General features: G+C 44.4%; 1 protein-coding gene across 1 annotated transcript in view; it reads right to left on the bottom strand.

Annotated features, from left to right (window-relative positions):
- Positions 1–49: 49 nt before the first annotated feature.
- The window catches only part of LOC109926132 (serine/threonine-protein phosphatase 2B catalytic subunit gamma isoform-like), a 76553-nt gene continuing 57467 nt past the window's right edge, over positions 50–19135 (bottom strand). The window contains 7 exon segments of the mRNA XM_048618574.1: positions 50–2735; positions 13831–13860; positions 14921–15018; positions 15163–15244; positions 17421–17486; positions 18540–18665; positions 18809–18903. Coding sequence (XP_048474531.1) covers positions 2314–2735; positions 13831–13860; positions 14921–15018; positions 15163–15244; positions 17421–17486; positions 18540–18665; positions 18809–18903 — 919 coding nt within the window. The 3' untranslated portion in view covers positions 50–2313.

Genomic DNA, 19135 nt, shown 5'->3' with positions numbered 1-19135 from the left:
CTCACTGGAGGAGTGCTGTAAGAACAGAGCTCACTGGAGGAGTGCTGCAACTTTGATGTATGGGCCTGACCACATGCAGTCAAACTGACATTTTGTGACTGTTGGCTGCCAAACATCTGGAATATTCACAAAGTGATCGTCATCTGGAGGACCTTTTCATTCAGAGCTACAACAAACCCAATACTGCTGTCTTAGGACAATTGTCCTGCTAATCAATGCACCACTGCCTCCAAAGGCAGTGACACTGATTTGTGCCAACAGTTTCGGGTGGGTACTGCAACACTGTTTCAGAGCAGACTCCCTTTGTTCAGGGTGATTTAGGATTCTTTGCAAAGGCTGCAGTACAGTCTAGAATTGTCGGTGTGTTGCCATTAAGTACAGAGGGACTCGAACGAAGAGCCCTGCAAACAGACATTGCAAGACAATGAAAGCACACACTGGGAAAAATTTTCCAGACTTGCACACTAAAGATCCGAAATTTGCAAACACTGGATGGTCGCTGTTTTTCTCAGACAGTCAGTGGCAGAGATCCTGCAGCTCATTAAATTTACTTTCAGCACTCTTCAGAGAGGGAACCAAAAATGTAACTTTTGCTTTGGGAAACTGAGTGACATCAGTTAACAATTGTGCAGTGCAGCCTAGATTTTCTTGGTTCATGCAATCTCGTGGATGAGCTTTCATTGGGTAACGAGGTCTGAACATCATTTCCCAGATAAAGCAGGGTTTTAAAGCAAGCATATCTGAACTGTGGGAGTAATGTTCCAGAGGGTCTTTGTGGCCCAACCCTTTCACAGGTTTGGGAAGAATAACTATCACCAGCTCTTCAACTTCAAGAACCGTTAATTTTCCATCCGAAAGGCGAGGTGATAAAAGATGTATACCAAAGATCTCAGATCTGTTCTCTCTCTGATCATCTCCTCAAGCACTGCAGCATCTTGAACTCAATACCGAAATAGGACAAGTTTGACCAAGAAGATGTAATCTGCAGAGCAGAACCCAAACAATCAGATTTCCAAATGTACAACACTGAGAGCTTGGTTACAAGAACACTGCAGGAGTCTCCTGATTACTGACAGTGCTATCAAGCGAGAGACAATGTGCAACATGGGTGGGAGGACAGACAGACAGTCAGTTAGAATAAGAAAAAATGGGGAAGAAAGCAATTGAGAGAGTGGACAGATACAGACAGTAGGGGAAAGGAATGGAGACAGAGAGAGACAGACAGAGTGGCAGATACAATGGGGAGAAAGACAGAGGCAAGGCAGAGAAGAAGAAACAGGACAGAGTGAGTTGATTTCAGTCACTTTTCAACTGACCTCACAGACGGGCACCAGCTCAGAGACATGTCCCCAAAGACAACACCAGAGTTCATGACAGAACATCTTTCTCGAGCTGACCTTCCCAATTCATCAGGATTCAATCTAGTTCACACATACAGGTTCATTCATTTTACAATGAAGTTTCAAGATGGGATACAGACATTGTACCATATAACAGGCTTGTTTTTTTTTAAATAAAAACTTGGAACAAATCAATTTTGTTTCCATGCTTCCTTTTTCCAAAAGGCTTCCCATGAGCCACAATAAAAAAAAAACAAATCGGAGCCAGATTTGTAAAAAAGCTGATGACGACTCATTGGGAACTGGGATAGAGTTGTCCGTGGGCAGGACTGTTCAGGTGGCTGAAAATGAACAGACAGGAGAGCTGAGTAGCTCTGCGCATATGTCCTCAGCCTCACCAGCTGAAATGGTACAAGTCATTGCAAGTATAGGTGAAGGTAGCAGGTAAAAAGGGCCTGCACAGGGGAGTGGGCAATGGCAGGTCAGTCATCACAAAGGAGGCAAGTGATGCTTTCGAGAACACACTGATATCCTTCTGGGTTCCCTGTCTGTCATTGTCTACTGCAGTGCAACACAAGCAAGTAGTCCAGTCCTTCTCCCCTCAACACCCTGAACCAGGGTGAGAACAAATATCAGACTTGGGCACTCAATGCGAAGATGACTCACGAGCGGGACTGAGATAGTTATGCACTTCCCAAATGCACCACACATTCCCCAGAATGCTCCTTCAGAAAACTTAGCAAGGCCCGCGCAAACTCAAGGGCTACGTCAGTCGGCTTTTCTCCAGTCACTTCAGTCCAAGAGGGAGGCGAAGTCAAAGAGATCAAATTTCTCAATATTCCAGTAAAACTGGGCATCGATCACAACAGAGGTGAAGGGACAGGCTGGGAGCTATGGGTCTCAGGACACTCCCAAGCAATTACAATAAATAAATAGGACCTCATTGCCCCTATGACAAAGGGCAGGTGAACTGTTAGTGTGCCATCTTATCTTTTCCTTTCATTCCCTGGGTGTTCTTGGCAGTTGGCATCCCTGGCTGTGTGGGCATGGGGCGCTGGCCCATTGCTTGCTGCCGGCGATCAGCAGATATGTTGGTGCTAAATGGGACTCGCCCAGGTACCTGCTGCTGCTGTGGGGAGGCGTTTTGCAGTCCACGGGTAGCTTGGTAACCCTGAGGGGGCCATTTCATCTGTGCCTGGGCCTGGGCTCGAGCCTGAGCCTGAGCCCGAGCTTGGGTCTGAGCTCGCGTTTGGGCCTGAGTTGGAGCTGGTGGAGGAGTCGGAGATGGAGCTTGGGGCTGATTCATCATCTGCGGCTTGTGGGGAGGCATCCTTTCATTGATCCGGTCCAAGCCCCTGGCCTGTTCAAAGCTGATCCTCTGCAGCGAACCTCTCCCTTAGAGACAGAGACACAAGCAACATGTAAGGCACTGCACTGGCAATCACTCAGCTCACAGAAAAACAGGAACATAGCAAACAGGAGCTGCTGTCGACAATTCAGGCCCTCAACTCCACCGTTCAATAAAATCATGGCTCATCTTCACCCTCTACTTGGAGGAATTGTAAACCGTGAGAAGGTCAGGGTAGAATCCAAAGTGGTTGGATAGGTGGCTGATGTGGTTCACTTCAGAGAAATGTGAGGTGATGCACAAGAAGAACACAAAGACAACCTAAACTAGGGGTACAATTCTAAAGGGGCTGAAGGACCAAAGGGACCGGGGTGTAAATGTGCAGAGATCATTGAAGGTGGTCGAATTGGCGCAGACAGAAATTAATAAACTGCATAGTGTTCTCAGCTTTACTGATAGGGACAAAGTATACATGAACAAGAAGGTGATTTTGAAGTTACTTTGTCAACCTCATTCACAGTATTGTGTACAGTTGTGGGGACACATTATAGGAAACATGTGAACACATTGGAGTCAGTGCAGAAGCCATTTAGAAGAACTGTTTCAGGAATGAGAAACTTCAGTGATGAGGACAGACTTATAAAGCTTGGAATGTTCTCCTTGGAGAGAAGACTGAGAGGAGATTTGAGAGAGATTTACAAAATCATGAGCAAGTTGGATGAAACAGGTAGAGAAACCTTCCCACTCTTAAAAGGAACAAGAAAGAGACGGCATAAATTGAAAGTGATTTGCAAGGGGAGCAAATGTGATGTGAGAAAGAAACTTTTTTTCCTCAGTGAGTAGTGAGGATGTGGAATGTATAGCCTGGAAATGTGGTGAGACAGGCATCTGAGGCATTTGGGAAGGTACTCGAAGATTATTTAAAAATAAAGGGTATGCTGAGGAAAAGGCAGGAAAATGGCACGGTCTTGATATTTATTTGGAGAGCTGGTGCAGACACAATGGGTCAAAAAGCCTCCTTTTGCACCATAAGACTGTGAAATTCTCTGACAACATTTTCCCGCACCATCCTCACATTCCTACAACTAAAGGTCACTCTTTTCGGACAGAGATGACAGAAATTTTACACTCAGAGGATTTGTGACTTTGGAGCACTCTGCCCCAGAAGCTGGTGATGGTGGGGGTCATTGAATATTTTTAAAGGCAAAGTGGATAGGTTCTTGTTAGGTCAGGGAATCAGAGGTTATCGGGAAAAGATGGGAAGGTGGAATTCAAATCACAACCAGATCAACCGTGGAACAGTGGGGCAGGCTTGATGGGATAAATCGTCTACTTCTGCTCCTCATTCCTCTGTACAAATTTAGGTTTAAATTGAAGCCAGGTTGTTCAAGGGTGTTAAGTGGAAGCACTGTTCTATGCAATTGGTGATGGAAATCTGGAGTATTTCTCCCAGAAAGCATGAGAGACTAAAGGGGAGGTGGTGCAGGCTGATTGCTACATTGACGTTGGCTAAGATTATGAGACATCCCAAAGTTAGGTGAGTAAATGGAATGACGTTGTGGATGACGGCTGATTGGATGAATGGCAGAGCAGACTTCAGTTGTTGAATGGTCTCGTCTTGCCCCTCTGCTTGCTCAGTTAGAAATAGACAGGTGATGGCTTGGTGGTATTAGCACTAGACTATTAATCCAGAAACTCTGGTAATGTTCTGGGGGCCCCATTTGAATCCTCCCATACAGACCTCCAGAATTCCTCCCCCACTGCCCCTCCAACCACTTTTTCCTTCACAGGGTGACTATCTTAGAGTCATACAGCAGAGAAAGAGGACTTTGGGCAGACCAACTTACTAATTATACCTCCTACTTTCACATCTAAGTCATTAATGCACATAACAAACAGCAAGGGTCATAGCACCGATCACTGGTACACAAAACATCCCTCCACCATCACCCTTTTGCCTCCGATTTGCAAGCTAACTTTGGACGCAGTTTGCCCACTTGCCTTGGATTCCATGTGCTCTTACATCTTAGACCAGCCTTCCATGTGGGACCTTGTAAAGGCTTGACTGAAGGCCACGTAAACAGTACTACCCTCATCAATATATTTAGTCACCTTTTCAAAAAACTCAAATTAAATTGGTCAGACAGGATCTCCCTCTATCAAACCTGTGCTGACTATTCCTAATCAATTTCTTCCTATCTAAGAGACAAAAAAAAACTACAGAGGCTGGAATCCAAGGTAGACAAACAGGCGACTGGAAGAACACAGCAAACCAGGCAGCATGTGGAGGAAAGGAGCAGTCAACATTTCAGGTATTACCCTACTTCAGGACTCCTGAACGCTGTGGTCCTGAAGAAGGGTAATTCCCAAAACACCGACTGCTCCTTTCCTCCAGATGCTTCCTGGGTTGCTGTGTTCTTCCAGCCTCCTGTTTGTCTACCTTCCTTTCTAAATATTAATTAATCCTGTTCTTCAGAAGTTTTTCCAAGCATTTCCCTACCGTTGACATCAAAACTGGTCTGTAACTACCTGGCCTATCCCTGCTGCCCTACTTGAACAAAGAAGCCACATCATCTGGTCCTTCACCTGTGTCCAGTGAAGTATTAGATATCACCACTGGGCCCTACCAATTTCTCCCTTGCCTTCTATAGCAGCCTGGGATACATCTCATCAGGTCCTGGAGACTAATCTACCTGTGTACCTGCTAAAACATCCAACATGTCCTCCTCATTCATCTTAATTCGTTCTAGTAAATCTGTGAATACTTGAAAAGTATTCATTTCGGACCATGCCCACGTCCTCTGACTTCACATAAGTTTGCCCCTTGGGTCTCAAATAGTTCCCACTCTTTCCCCGGTAATCTAGTTTTAACATACTTGGGTTGTCTGTGATCCCTGCTGCCAAAGATATTTTGTGGCTTCTCTTTGCTCTCCTAACTTGTTTTCTAAGCAACCCCCCTCCTACATCTTTATACTCCTGAAGGGCCTCCCCTGTTTTTAACTTGACATATGCCTCCTTTTTCTTTATTAAACTCTCAATATCCCTGGACATCCAGGGTTCTTTGGACTTGCTGCTCTTGTCCTTCACTCTGGCAGGAACACAGTGGTCCTGAATTTTCACTACATTATTTTTGAAAGATTCCCATTTGCTAAATGTAAAGTTACCTGCAAGTAGCTGCTCCCAGTCTATGTTTGCCAGACCCTGCCTTTTTTTTTATTCATTAACGGAATGTGGGCATCACTGGCTAAGCAGCGTTTATTGCCCATCCCTAATTGCCCAGAGGGCAGTTAAGAGTCAACCACATTGCTGTGGGTCTGGAGTCACATGTAGGCTAAACCAGGTAAGGATGGCAGTTTCCTTCCCTAAAGGACATTAGTGAACCAGATGGGTTTTTCCAACCATCGACAATGGATTCATGGTCATCATTAGATTCTTAATTCCAGTTATTTTATTGAATTCAAATTCCACCATCTGCCAAGGCAGGATTTGAACCTGGGTCTCCAGAACATTATCTGGGTCTCTGGATTAACAGTCCAGCGATAATACCGCTAGGCCATTGTCTCCCCATAATATCTAATGATATTGCAATTGGCCTTCTCCCAATTTTGACAACTTAACTTATGCACTATCCTTATCCCTTTCCATAATGACTTTGAAATTTAGCAAGTCATAGTCACTAGCCCCAAAATGCTCACTCACTTGAAACTTCCACCACTTAACCAGCTTCATTCCCTAGAATTAGTTGAGCACAGCCTTTCTCTAGTTGGACTATCTACATACTGGCACAAGAAGCTCTCCTGGATGCACTTTAAAAATTCCACCGTCTCATCCTTTCACACTAAGGTAATCCCAGTTATTGTGAGCCAATTGAAATCCCCTACAATTATAATCCTATTTCTCTAATATCTCTATGTGATTTGCCTATGTATCTGCTCCTCTATCATCCACTGACTGTTGGGAGGCCTGTCGTATAATCCCATCAAAGTGATTGTCCCCTTTTTTGTTAATTTCTATGTTCTACCCAGATGGCCTCATTTGAAGATCCTTCTAAGACATCATCCCTCATTACTGCAGTGATGGTCTTCTTTACCAACAATGCAATGACCCCTCCCCCTTACATCCCCTCACTATCATGCCTAAAATGTCTGCACCCTAAAACATTGAGCTGCCAGTCCTGTCCTTCCTTCAACCACATCTCAGTGATTGCAACAATATCATATTCCCATGTGCTGATCAATGTTGTGAAGTTCATCTGACTTACTAACCAGGCTTGTTGCATTAAAGTAGATACAATTAGCTTTCAGGACCTCTCATGTGCCTTATCGTGCCCATGTCTACTCCATCACCTGGACTATCCCAGCATTCTTTCTATATTTTCATTACCTATTTGGGCTTTGCACCCAACGTTACATCTACTGTGTGCCCCATCCCCCTGTCAAATTATTTTCAAACCACCCCAACAGCACAAGCAAACCTCCCAGCATGGACACTGGACCCATTCCTCATCTACATTGAAATAACTCAAGTAATATATCAGCTTTTCTTCCCTAATTTCTATCAAATTAGACTCTGGCCTTTTGACTACATCATCTTTATCCAGTGCTACAATTACACTGCTATTCCTATCTGTTTTATTCTATTCCTATCTTTCCTGAATTCTGATCCCATTTCTCTGCTTCTGTTGACTGAGTCTCTCAGCACTACTGTACATTCAGGCCATGCTTCAGATCACCAAATTATTGCCCACACAATGTGCTTTCACACTCCAAACTCAATTGAGATTGTTCCCCGTTTCCCACTGTCCAGAACATCTTCCATCTGAACTATTCCTTAATCGCCTCAAGTCCTCCATACTCATTTCCACTCTCCAAGATGTCTCTTGCCCAGCCAAATTACCTTCAACCCTCCACCTTCCAGCGAAGCCAAGGGCTAGAGTGTTCAGATGTGCAAGTTTCCGGTCCTCTCGCATAAATCCTACTGCCTCAGGAATCTGAAGCCATCTCCTGCACCATCCCTCCAGCCACAGGTCAATGTGGTTTCTACCACTTAACCACTGGAAGGGCAAGAGGGAGCTTTGTTTAAATTTTTTTATTCACTCATGGGATGTGTGCATTTATAGACCATTCCTAGTTGCCCTCTATGATGGTAACAGTGAGATGCCTTCTTGTAAAGCTGAGATCTATTTGTTGTAGGGACACCCACAAAGTTGTTAGGGAGGGAGTTCCAGGATTTTGAACTCACAACAGCAGAGGCATAGCGATATATTTTCAAGTCAGGGCAGTGCATGGATAAAGGGGAATTTGGAGGAGATGGTGTTCCCACATAGCTTCTGCCCTTGTCCTTCTACATGGAAGTGGTTGTAGATTTGGAAGGTGCTGTCTAAGAACCTTTGGTGAAGTTCTGTAGTGCATCTTGTAGATAGTACACACTGCTGCTACTGAGCTTTAGTGGTGGATGGAGTGGATGTTTGTGGGTGTGGTCCCAATCAATCAGACTGCTATGTCCTAGATGCTGTCAAGCTTTGAGTATTGGGTCTGCACCTATCCAGGCAAGTGGGGACTATTTGATCATACTCCTGGCAGTTGTAGAGATTACCACCTTTAACCTCTGCTATTTCACCCCTTCCTTCCCAAGATCCTTAAACTTTAACTACTGGACCTCAAAACCTTCCCCTTCCTATCTCACCATACCCCAAAAGGACCATGCTTTCTGGCTCTGACCTTTTTCCTCCTCAAAATACTCTGTTCCACCAGCAATTTCCTTCCTCCTTCACCAACGGGGCAGTACAAATATGCGGAACTGATCTGGGTATTTCGAGAAACATGCTTATCCTCCTGACTGTCAAATCCTATCAAGTCACTGCATTCTGATACTTGGCTAAAGAAGAAAGAACAATACAGCCCTTTGGCCCTCCAAATCTGCGCCGACACATTTTGCCCTTCCATACTAAAATTGTCTTTCCTTACAGGATCCATATCCCCCGATCCTCTTTCTATTCATGTATTTGTCCAGGTGCTTCTTGAATACTGATATGGTGTTTGCTTCCACTACCTCCTCTGGCAACGCATTCCAGGCACTCACCACCCTTTGTGTAAAAAAACCTGCCTCGTACATCTCTCATAAACTGCCCCTCACACCTTCAATCTGTGTCCCCTTGTAATTGATCCCTCCACCCTGTGAAAAAGCTTCATACTTTCTACTCTATCCATGCCATTCACAATCTTATAAACTTCTATCAGGTCACCCTTCAATCTCCTGTATTCTACAGAAAACAAACTCAGTCTATCCAACCTTTCCTCATTGCTTAAACCCCCACACCAGGCAACATTCTGGTAAACCTTTTCTGTACCCTCTCCAAAGCATCCACATTCTTCTGGTAGTGTGGTAACTAGAACTGTACACAATATTGCAAGTGTGGCCTAACTAAAGTTCTTTAAAGCAGCAGCATAACTTGTCTATCCTTATACTCAATATCCCTTCCAATGAAGGCAAGCATGCCATAGGCCTTTTTTATCACCTTATCTACTTGTGCTGTCACCTTCTGTGATCTGTGGGCCTGCACACTCAGGTCCCTCTGCATATCAATACTCCTTAGGGTTCTGTCATTCGCTGTATAATTTCCACCTGGACTTCCACCTGACCTTCCAAAATGCATCACCTCACATTTGTCTGGATTAAACTCCATCCACCACTTTTCTGCCCATGCCTCCAACTGATCTATATCCTGCTGTATCCTCTGACAATCCTCCTCACTATCTGCAACTCCAACAACCTTTGTGTCATCTGCAAATTTACTAATTAGACCAGCTACATTTTCCTCCAAATCATTTATGTAGGTCATAAACAGCAGAGGTCCCAGCACAGATCCCTGTGGAGTACCAGTGGTCACAACCCTCCATTCCAAAAAACATCCTTCCATCGCTATTGTCTGTCTCCTATGACTAAGCCAGTTCTGTACCCATCTTGCCAGCTTATCCCTGATACCATGTGACTTCACCTTTTGTACCAGTTTGTCATATGAGGGACCTTATCAAATCTTTACTGATGTCCATGTAAACAATATCAACCGTTTTCCCTCATCAATTGTCTTTGTCACCTCCTCAAAAAACTCGATCAAATTAGTGAGGCACTTGATGCCTCGCACAAAACCATGTTGTTTATCGCTAATCAGTCCATTTGTTTCTAATGTGTACAGATCTTGTTCCTGAGAATCTTTTGCAATAATTTCCCTACAACTGACGCGAGGCTCACAGACATGTAACTTCCTGAATTACCTCGTTACACTTTTTAAACAATGGGACAACATTAGTGATTCTCCAGTGCTCTAGGACCTCACCTTGTTCTCTCACCTCCCTCAATATTCTGGAATAGGCCCCTTCAGGACCTGGGGATTTACCTGCCTTTATACTTTTTAAGATGCACAACACCTCTGCCTTTTTAATAGCTACTTGGCTTAGAAATTTGACACTCCCTTCCCTGAGTTCATCCTCCAACAATTCCTTCTCTTTGGTGAATACCGAAACAAAGTATTCATTTAAGATCTCACCTACCTCTTCTGGCTCCACACATACATTCCCTCCTTTGTCCTTGTGTGGGCCAACCCTTTTCCTGGCTACTCTCTTGCTTTTTACATATGTATAAAAAGCTTTGGGATTCTCCTTAATCTTGCCTGCTAACAAATTTTCATGACCGCTTTTAGCCCTTCTAATTTCTTGCTTAAGTTCTTTCTACTTTCCTTATATACATCAAGGGCTCTGTCAGTTCCCATCCTCCTAGGCTTTATGTATGTTTCCTTTTTCTTTCTGACCAAGGTCATAACATCCCTAGTCATCCAAGGTTCACATAACTTGCCATACATATCTTTTATTCTCACAGGAACATGCTGCTCCTGAACTCTTATCAACTGGCTTTTGAAATACTCCCACATGACTAATGTGGATTTACCCTCAAACAGCTGCCTCCAATCAACACTCTCCAGTTCTTGCCTGATATTGTTGTAGTTCACCTTACCCCCGAGGACTGCTGTTATCCCTATCCATGAGTATTATAAAATTCATGGTATTATGGTCACTACTCTCCCACTGGAACTTCACTGCCCTGGCTCATTTCCCAAAACTAGGTCCAGTATAACTCCTTCCCCTGGATGGACTGTTTACATATTGTGTCAAGACACCCTCCTGAATGGTCCTTACAATTTCTGCTCCATCCAAGCCTCTAGCACAAGAGCTGTGCTGTAGCATGTGGTCAACTGCCGCACAGTGCCATGAGAGTGCACTTCATTCCCCCAGCCCTGAGCTCTCATGCTTCTCACTGATACTCGAGACTGGAAACTTGATTCAAATCTGAAGGTGCTGTGTTCAAGTCCCACTCCAGCTTCAGTGCTCAAAATACCAAGGGTCGTAGACTAGAGCAGCCCTGAGGGAGCCCTACTCTGACAGGGGTGCTGTTTTTCAGGTGAGATGCTAACTGAAGCTGCATCTGCCTATTGAGGTAAATGTAAAAGATTACATGGCACTGTAACAACAGCAGCAGGGAGTTCTCCCTGGCATCCTGGCCAATACCTATTCCTCAATTAATTACGGAACTAACTGCATGATACTGGCACAACCAAAGCAGAAGACATTCTAAAACATGCACACCAGAAGATTCATAGCTTTCTGTATGTTTTGCACTGGTTCCCAGCTCTCTCTTTGCTCAGGTTTGTGCAGCTGGAGGTATCTTCCATGCATGTGTTATCCAGGACACGGGAAGTACCCTGGAGTTTCCACAAAGCACAGCAATTACAGACAACAGCTCTCAACCTCCTCAGAATGCTTCAAAATAAATCCGAACTTGGTTCCAGGTTGAGGACGCATCTATTGACTTGTTCCTTGGTTACAAGCTGTGGATCCACATTCGCACTTACCGTTTTAATGTTGTTTGAAAGCAATTCCAAAGAACACAGGCCCCTGCAGATACTCTTAACTCTGGGCCCACGAGTAAATGCAGGATTGGAGATTTTAAGCACAACATGTTGACTGGCTGAGTATGCACAGGCATAGATGTTTTATGTTTTAAAAAAATCAGAAATGGCTGCAGACACTCAGCTGATCTGGCAGCATCAGTTGGGAAAAATCAGAACTGATGAAGAGTCACTGGACTCGAAACATTAACTCTGTTTTCTCCACAAAGATGCTGCAGACCTGCTGAGTTTCACCGGCAATTTCTGTTTTAGATCTTCAGCATCTGCAGTCCTTTGTTTTATTTTACTGGCTTTAAATGACTATTTAGAGATTTAAACTTTAACAGGAACTAAATCCAATCAGGGAACCAGGTTTAATAGACAAGAGCTCTTCCTGATGTCTGAAAACCATTTTGGAAAAAAGAACAACTGAAGCTGATGTTGTCAGGAGTTACACAGCAATGAGTAATAGTCAATAAATGGAGCTGGAAAAGCACAGCCGGTCAGGCAGCATCCAAGGAGCAGGTAAGTTTCGGGCCAAAACGTTGACTTTCCCGCTCCTTGGATGCTGTTTGACCTGCTGTGCTTTTCCAGCTCCACGTTTATTGACTCTAGTTTCCAGCATCTACAGTCCTTACTGTCTCTAAGCAATGTCTACTAACTTTATACATAGTCGTAAATGAGATCAGGAAATCAAAGTACACAGTAAGTGCAGAGTTAATAACTGACAAACTAGCATACATGAAAAATGCAGTCATTATTCTCAGAAAGGGTGAACTATACTTCATTCCAATTGCACAGTGGCCTTAATTTCCCTTTCCAAACTGAGACTACTGTGGCACCAGGATTTAAACCTCCAGGAACATGGAAATAACCATTTCCGACCTAGCTGCTTCACTTAGAATGGGAGCAGTCCTGACTTCCAACATGTAGTGAAACTCCCAAAAGTCCCTTCCAAACCCACAAACTGTCCCACTGAGAAGGACAAGAGCAATGGGTATGTAGGAAGACCATAACCTCCAAGCACAGTATCAGACTGACCTGGAACTACATCTCTGTTCTTTCAGTGTTATGGTTCAAAAGCCTTGAAACTCCCTTCCAAGGAAGAGAGGAACTAGAGTCCAACACTGGTTTCCTCCCACAGTCCAAAGATGTACAGATTAGGTGGATAGTCCATGCCAAATTGCCCATAGTGTCCAGGGATGTGTCAGTTAGGTGGATTAACCATGGGAAATGCAGGGTTACAGGGATTGTGGGGGTGAGTCTAGGTGGGATGCTCTTCAGAAGGTCGGTGTAGACTTGTTAGGCCTGTTTCCACACTGTATGGATTCTGTGGATAACTCAGAAAAAAAATCCCTTTGGCTGTACTTAGTAAAAGCAGATTTTAGACTGAGTAATGTTGAGCTACGTCTCTGGTGTGATAACCTCAGGTGACGCAGTTCAAGACCAGCCTAGTCGGATCATCCTATGGTGTAGTTTCAAGTTCACTCCCTACAGCTGGTGAGGTGGCATCATGCAGTCAGCTGCTCAATGACATCCTGTGGTCAATGGAATCTCCATCCTTACCCAGGTTCAGGAATAGTTTCTTTCTGGACATTATCAGACTGTTGAATGGGCTCTAGCCAACGTAACCTGTATGCCTCTAAATCTTTTTGATCTATACATCCTTTGCTTGCTGTGATCTGCCTGTACCACTTGTAAATAAAGCTTTTCACTGTATTCTGGTACACGTGACAATACAAATCAATCAATCAATCAATTCAGTTGGGCTGACAATCCACTCCAGTCCCACATGCTCCAACTGGCATTCTCATATCCTCAGGGCAAGAAGCAATGGACAATAATATCACCTAACCCGATTTCCCAAGGAAAGGGAAGGGAAGAAGTAAAGTTAAAAACCCAATACACTTTTGCAGCAATTTCCTTTTGCCTGTTGCAGTTTTGGAAGTTAGAAAATCTAAGGCCACTGCAGCCAGGAAAGATGAGGCCTCTCACCTGATGGATAACCTGTGGCTGTGTGCAGACGCTGTTCCTCCTGAAACATGAAGTTCAGGAAAAAGCAGCAGCAGCCAGGGACACTTACACTCATCGCCAACACTCAGCAGTTGAGTGTGGCTGAATATTCTGTTTGGCTTACACACCAAGCAACTGGGATGTGGTCATGAGGGAGAACACACAACTGCCAACATACTAACACATACCTGAATTAGAGGATACTGCATCAGTCATTGCTGTAAAGATGAACATCAGCATGGGGGGGTAGGGAGAGATAGAGAGAGAGATAGAGATAGAGAGAGAGAGAGAGAGAGAGAGAGAGCAAGAGAGACAGAAGTCAATAACGTGACACACCAATGAACTTTTACAACACAATTCATCACCAGCTCAGCTCATGAATACGATGCAGCTTATCAATACACTCTGGGGGCTTGTCCAGTAATTTGCAAAGAGTTACACAATGATCAGTAAATTCTGCGCATGTCACACACAGTTAGGTAACTGATCAGATTGTTCCAATGACACGTTGCTCCTAACTCAGTCAAGATCAAAATGAGTTTTGTTCCACCCAGCAACCCAGACCCATGCACTTGACCCTCCCTGTGAATGATCTGGAACACAGACTGACTGAGGAACAAGGCAGCATCAATATCAGGGGCCGCATTACCAGCCGATCTCACTAAGGATATGAAGGCAGCAGTCACAGGTTCCTGTTTGGGTTCATGGCTCCATTTACTTTCTCAGCATCAGTGCTGATGACCTGATCACTGAATGAGTCTGGACCAGACACACAGCCCACACCCTCCATAAAGCAGAAGTCCTGAACTGGGGCTGGGAGGAAATGTCACACCAACATGTGAATTTATCACACTGAGGGCGTGTCACTGGGACCACAGCTTTCAAACTAGGGCATCACAAAATTACAACCAGGAGCAGGGATCAATACACAGTGATTGTGTATGAAAAAAGGAAAGGGAATTTCTCCCTGACCAATTTCACCAATTTCAATGAACCTTCAGGGCACCGCTGGTTTCTGTTTCCAACTGGGTTGCTTCAACTTTCCAATTTCCAACTAAAGCACTGGCAAAGAGAAACTACATTCCGAGGATGTGGTGAGGTGCTTCAAACAGGGTGGGGCTGGAGAGGGAAGGATGACTGTGAGAGGGAGCAGGAAGGTTCAATGTGTTTCAGAGAGAGAGGGGGAAAGAATGCATACAGTGTTTAGGATGGAAACCATTAGTCTGTGCTCCTGAGGGACAGTCCTGAAGGCACATACTGCACAATAACTTTCCTAACCTTTCTCCAAGGTTGGTTTTCCTCCTGCCAAGGCACCTAAAGGCAGGGTGCCGCTTGGAGTCAAGCCTTTTAACGTCAGTACATTTTCATGTTCCTCTCTGTGAAGAGAACAAACCAATAGAAACATTAACCTTACAGAGCTGCTAAAAAATCTCAGAACGAAGGCACAGCACACACTGTCAAACAGCAGGCACACAGCACACTTCTAGCCACTGAGAAGTCATGAATATCAGGCAGCCTACCTGAGAACAGTGAAGACTCTGGCCATCTTGCCAATTGCACGGATTTTGTTCTTGATAACTTCCTTGCGATCATTCTGCAAAGCTGAGATAGAGAGGTGCATAAAGCTATCATTACGCTCCACAGAACCCTGACCTAGTCAGCCCAAGGAGGTCACACAGAAGCCTAGGATTTGTGGACGGTGGCAAACACAATCTTCAAAGTGCAATCCAGGGCCATCAGAACTTACACTGTAAATTCCTCTACAACAGAACTTGTAGCAAGCTCACAATGAGAGGAAAAGCACAGGAGAGGTCAGCTGAGTCAGAGCCCAGATTCGAGCCTTCACTTTAGCATTTACAACAAATATGCATCCATTCCAATCTCTTCACCATTTCAAAGAACTCTTCCCTCTCTCTTGCTTTGTCCTTAGCTTGACAGTTGAAGGACACAGTGATTGCAAGAAAGCCGATTGTAACCTCAGTCAAATTCAGTCATTAAAATGAGGTTACTGGTCATGGCCACATTGCTAAAGAAGCTTACTATGCGCAATATGGTTGAAGTGTTTTTTACATTTCGTCAGTGACTCCACGGCAAAAATACTTCATAGAATCCTTACAGTGTGGAAGCAGGCCATTCAGCCCATCAAGTCCACCCTGACATTTGATAAGGTTCCCCATGGTAGGCTCGTGCAGACAGTAAGGAGGCATGGGATAGGGGGAAATGTGGCAGATGGGATTCAGAATTGGCTGACCCTGAGAAGACAAAGGGTGGTAGTGGACGGAAAATATTCAACATGGTGCTCAGTTATGAGTGGTGTACCACAAGGATCTGTTCTGGGTCCTCTTCTAGTTGTGATTTTTGTAAATGATTTGGATGTAGGAGTGGAAAGGTGGATTAGTAAGTTCACGGACGATACGAAGATGGGTCGAGTTGTGGATATTGCGGAGGGCTGTTCTAGGTTACAAAGGGACACTGATAGGATGCAGAGCTGGGCTGAGAAGCGGCATATGAAGTTTAACCCTGAAAAGTGTGAGGTGATTCATTTTGGAAAGACAAATTTGAAAGCAGAATACAGGGTTAATGGAAAGATTCTGGCAGTGTGGAGGAGCAGAGGGATCTTAGGGTTCATGTTCACAGTTCCCTGAAAGCTGCCACCCACGTGGATAGAGTTGTTAAGAAGGCATATGGTGTGTTAGCTTTCATTAATAGAGGGATTGAGTTCAAGAGCTGTAAAGTTAAGCTCCAGCTATACAAAAGCCTGGTTCGGCCACATCTGGAGTATTGTGTCCAGTTCTGGTCGCCTCATTATAGGAAAGATGTGGAAGCATTGGGAAAGGTGCAGACGATGTTGCCTGGAATGGAGGGAAGGTCTTACGAGGAAAGGTTGAGAGAGCTAGGGCCTTTCTCTTTAGAACGATGAAGGATGAGAGGTGACTTGACAGAGGTGTACAAAATGATCAGAAGTATAGATAGAGTGGACAACCAGAGACTTTTTCCTTGGATGGAGGTAGCTATTACGAGGGGGCATAGTTTTAAAGTGAGTGGAGGTAGATAGAAGGGAGGAGTCAGAGGTAGGTTCTTTACTCAGAGAGTGGTAGGGGTGTGGAATGCATTGCCGGAGAGGGTAGTGGAGTCGGCCTCATCAGGGGCATTTAAGCGGCTATTAGATAGGCATATGGGTGATAGTATAAGGTAGGGGTGGAGGTTAGATAGACCTTAGGTTTAGCGTAAAAGTTCAGCACAACATCGTGGGCCGAAGGGCCTGTACTGTGCTGTACTGTTCTCTGTTCTATGACCCACCCTCCAACGCTAACCGTGTAATCCTGCATTTCCCATGGCGAACCCACCTAGCTTGTACATCCCTGGACACTATGGGCAATTTAGCATGGCCACTCCACGTAACCTGCACATCTTTGGACTGTGGGAGGAAACCGGAGCACCCGCAGGAAACCCACCCATGAGGAGAATGTGCAAACTCCACACAGACAGTCGCCCGAAGGTGAAATCGAACCTGGGTCCCTGGCGCTGTGAGACAGCAGTGCTAACCACTGAGCCACCATGCTGCCCCAAACCACTTCAATCACTGTGAAGTGGTTTGTAATGACTCGAGATCATGAAAACCTCCATACTAATACAAGTTGGTTTCTCCCTCACTACTGACATCAGGCACAACAAGAGGGAGAAAGAAAGCTGGATGAATCGTGACCAGCCCCTGACCAACTGCAATCTTCCATCACCCAGCATGTGACCAAAGGAACTGGACTCAGTTCAAACTTACCATCCTCGTCATCCAGGAGCTCGTCGTCAGTACAGATGTTCAGGATGTTGACCAGCATGTCTGTAACTGCAAGACAAAGCAGACACAATTAAGGCCAGGCAGTATCACACAGCCATGCAGAGCTCACGGCTTTAAAATAATTTGTTTGTTTGAAGCAACATTATTCTTAGAACAAATGGCAAAACTTGCCCTCAACTGTAGAGAATTGAATTATATCCCATTAATCCCAAACACATTCACATGACAGACAAGACAGATCAACTCTGCAGGGACAATGGCAGTTATATAAAAAGGCCAATGGTGTAAAACACCCCTGTTGAACAAGGGTCTGAATTCAAAGGCTAGAAATGTGGGAAGACTTCACACAGTCCAGTCAATTTTCTGTCATCAACATCACACTGCTGACATTCATAGAATCTTTAGATCAGGCCTTTTAGAAGAGAGTCAATTAGAAGTAACAGTTCAGCATTCAGAATTTAAGAGGAACTTAAAAATATTGATTTCTGGAAGATCCTCAGTTCGGAGAAGATATTTTACTGTGCAGCTTGTCTGGTTTCCTCTTTTTCAGGAGTGAGAGAGATCTCTCTATTGCGACCAGCTCCTTGGAAGTTATTCCTTCAACTAACTCACCTATCTCCGTATTGAAACCACATCTTCAGTTCAGAGGCTATTGCTAGGCAACCTTCAGCATAGGGCCCCCCAAATCAATCTCCACAATTAAAGCCACAAAATCTTCTTTCATCTATCGTAAAGCTTTGCTTGTTTGCTTTTCAAAGTTTCTTTATTTCAAACTAAACAGAAAGTAGCTAACAACCTACATCAAACTTATGACTTCAAAACCTTTTCAATTCAGAATATCCAAAAATCTCCATATTCCAGTTCCTCATTGCCCGTCAATATAAATAAGTATCCCCAAAACCACACTGACTGAATCAAGTCTTTGCCCCCTGTACATTACCTGAATACCAGATCCAGCTCCTGTCCTTCTGTCTCTCAGCAACACATGCTCTGCTCCACCTCACCTACACTCTCAGGTTCTAAAGGCTATGGCTCTGAAACACGGAGTTCCCTGCAACAATATAGCCCAGCCTCATTAATCCCAAAGCAAACATGCCTTACCTTTCTCGCCAACAAAGGGCAGAGACCAGGAGAAGACATCCATGAAGTTTGGAAGCCAGTAAGGGTGAGGGGAGCAGTTAAATTGCCTAATATTCATCACATTATTTTCATATTTCAATATAGCAGCTGTGGGAAGGAGAATGCAAACACCGGACAAGGAATCAGCATAGATCAAACATTGTAATAGACTTAATTAGCCATTATGAACAGAAAACACAGCAGACTATGCAAAGAAATATATATCATGGTAATAGCTAATGAATTCTCACCTTTGTTATTATAGACATCTAGATAATTTGGTGCAGAGAAAATGGTTATTAAAGATGGAAAGCCAGTTGCCTGGTTTTTCCGATACATTCGGTACCTGTCAATTTGAAGAATCCAACAATAAACAACTCTCATCAAATATTCAGACACACTAATACCAATATCACAAGAGATTTATGGACAAGAAACAACTGCTTCCATAGCAGAGTGAGAGGAAATCAGGATTCAGACCAGCAAGAGAACAGAGAGAGAAATGGAACCGGGACGCACTGGAGAGAGTGGGTGACGGGGCTGGGACCCACTGGAGCGAGTGGGCGAGGGGACTGGGA

Source organism: Rhincodon typus, chromosome 40, assembly GCF_021869965.1.
Source record: "Rhincodon typus isolate 14 chromosome 40, sRhiTyp1.1, whole genome shotgun sequence".
Lineage (NCBI taxonomy): Eukaryota > Metazoa > Chordata > Chondrichthyes > Orectolobiformes > Rhincodontidae > Rhincodon > Rhincodon typus.
The sequence above is the reverse complement of the archived record's forward strand: the minus strand, read 5'-3'. Positions and strand labels throughout refer to the sequence as shown.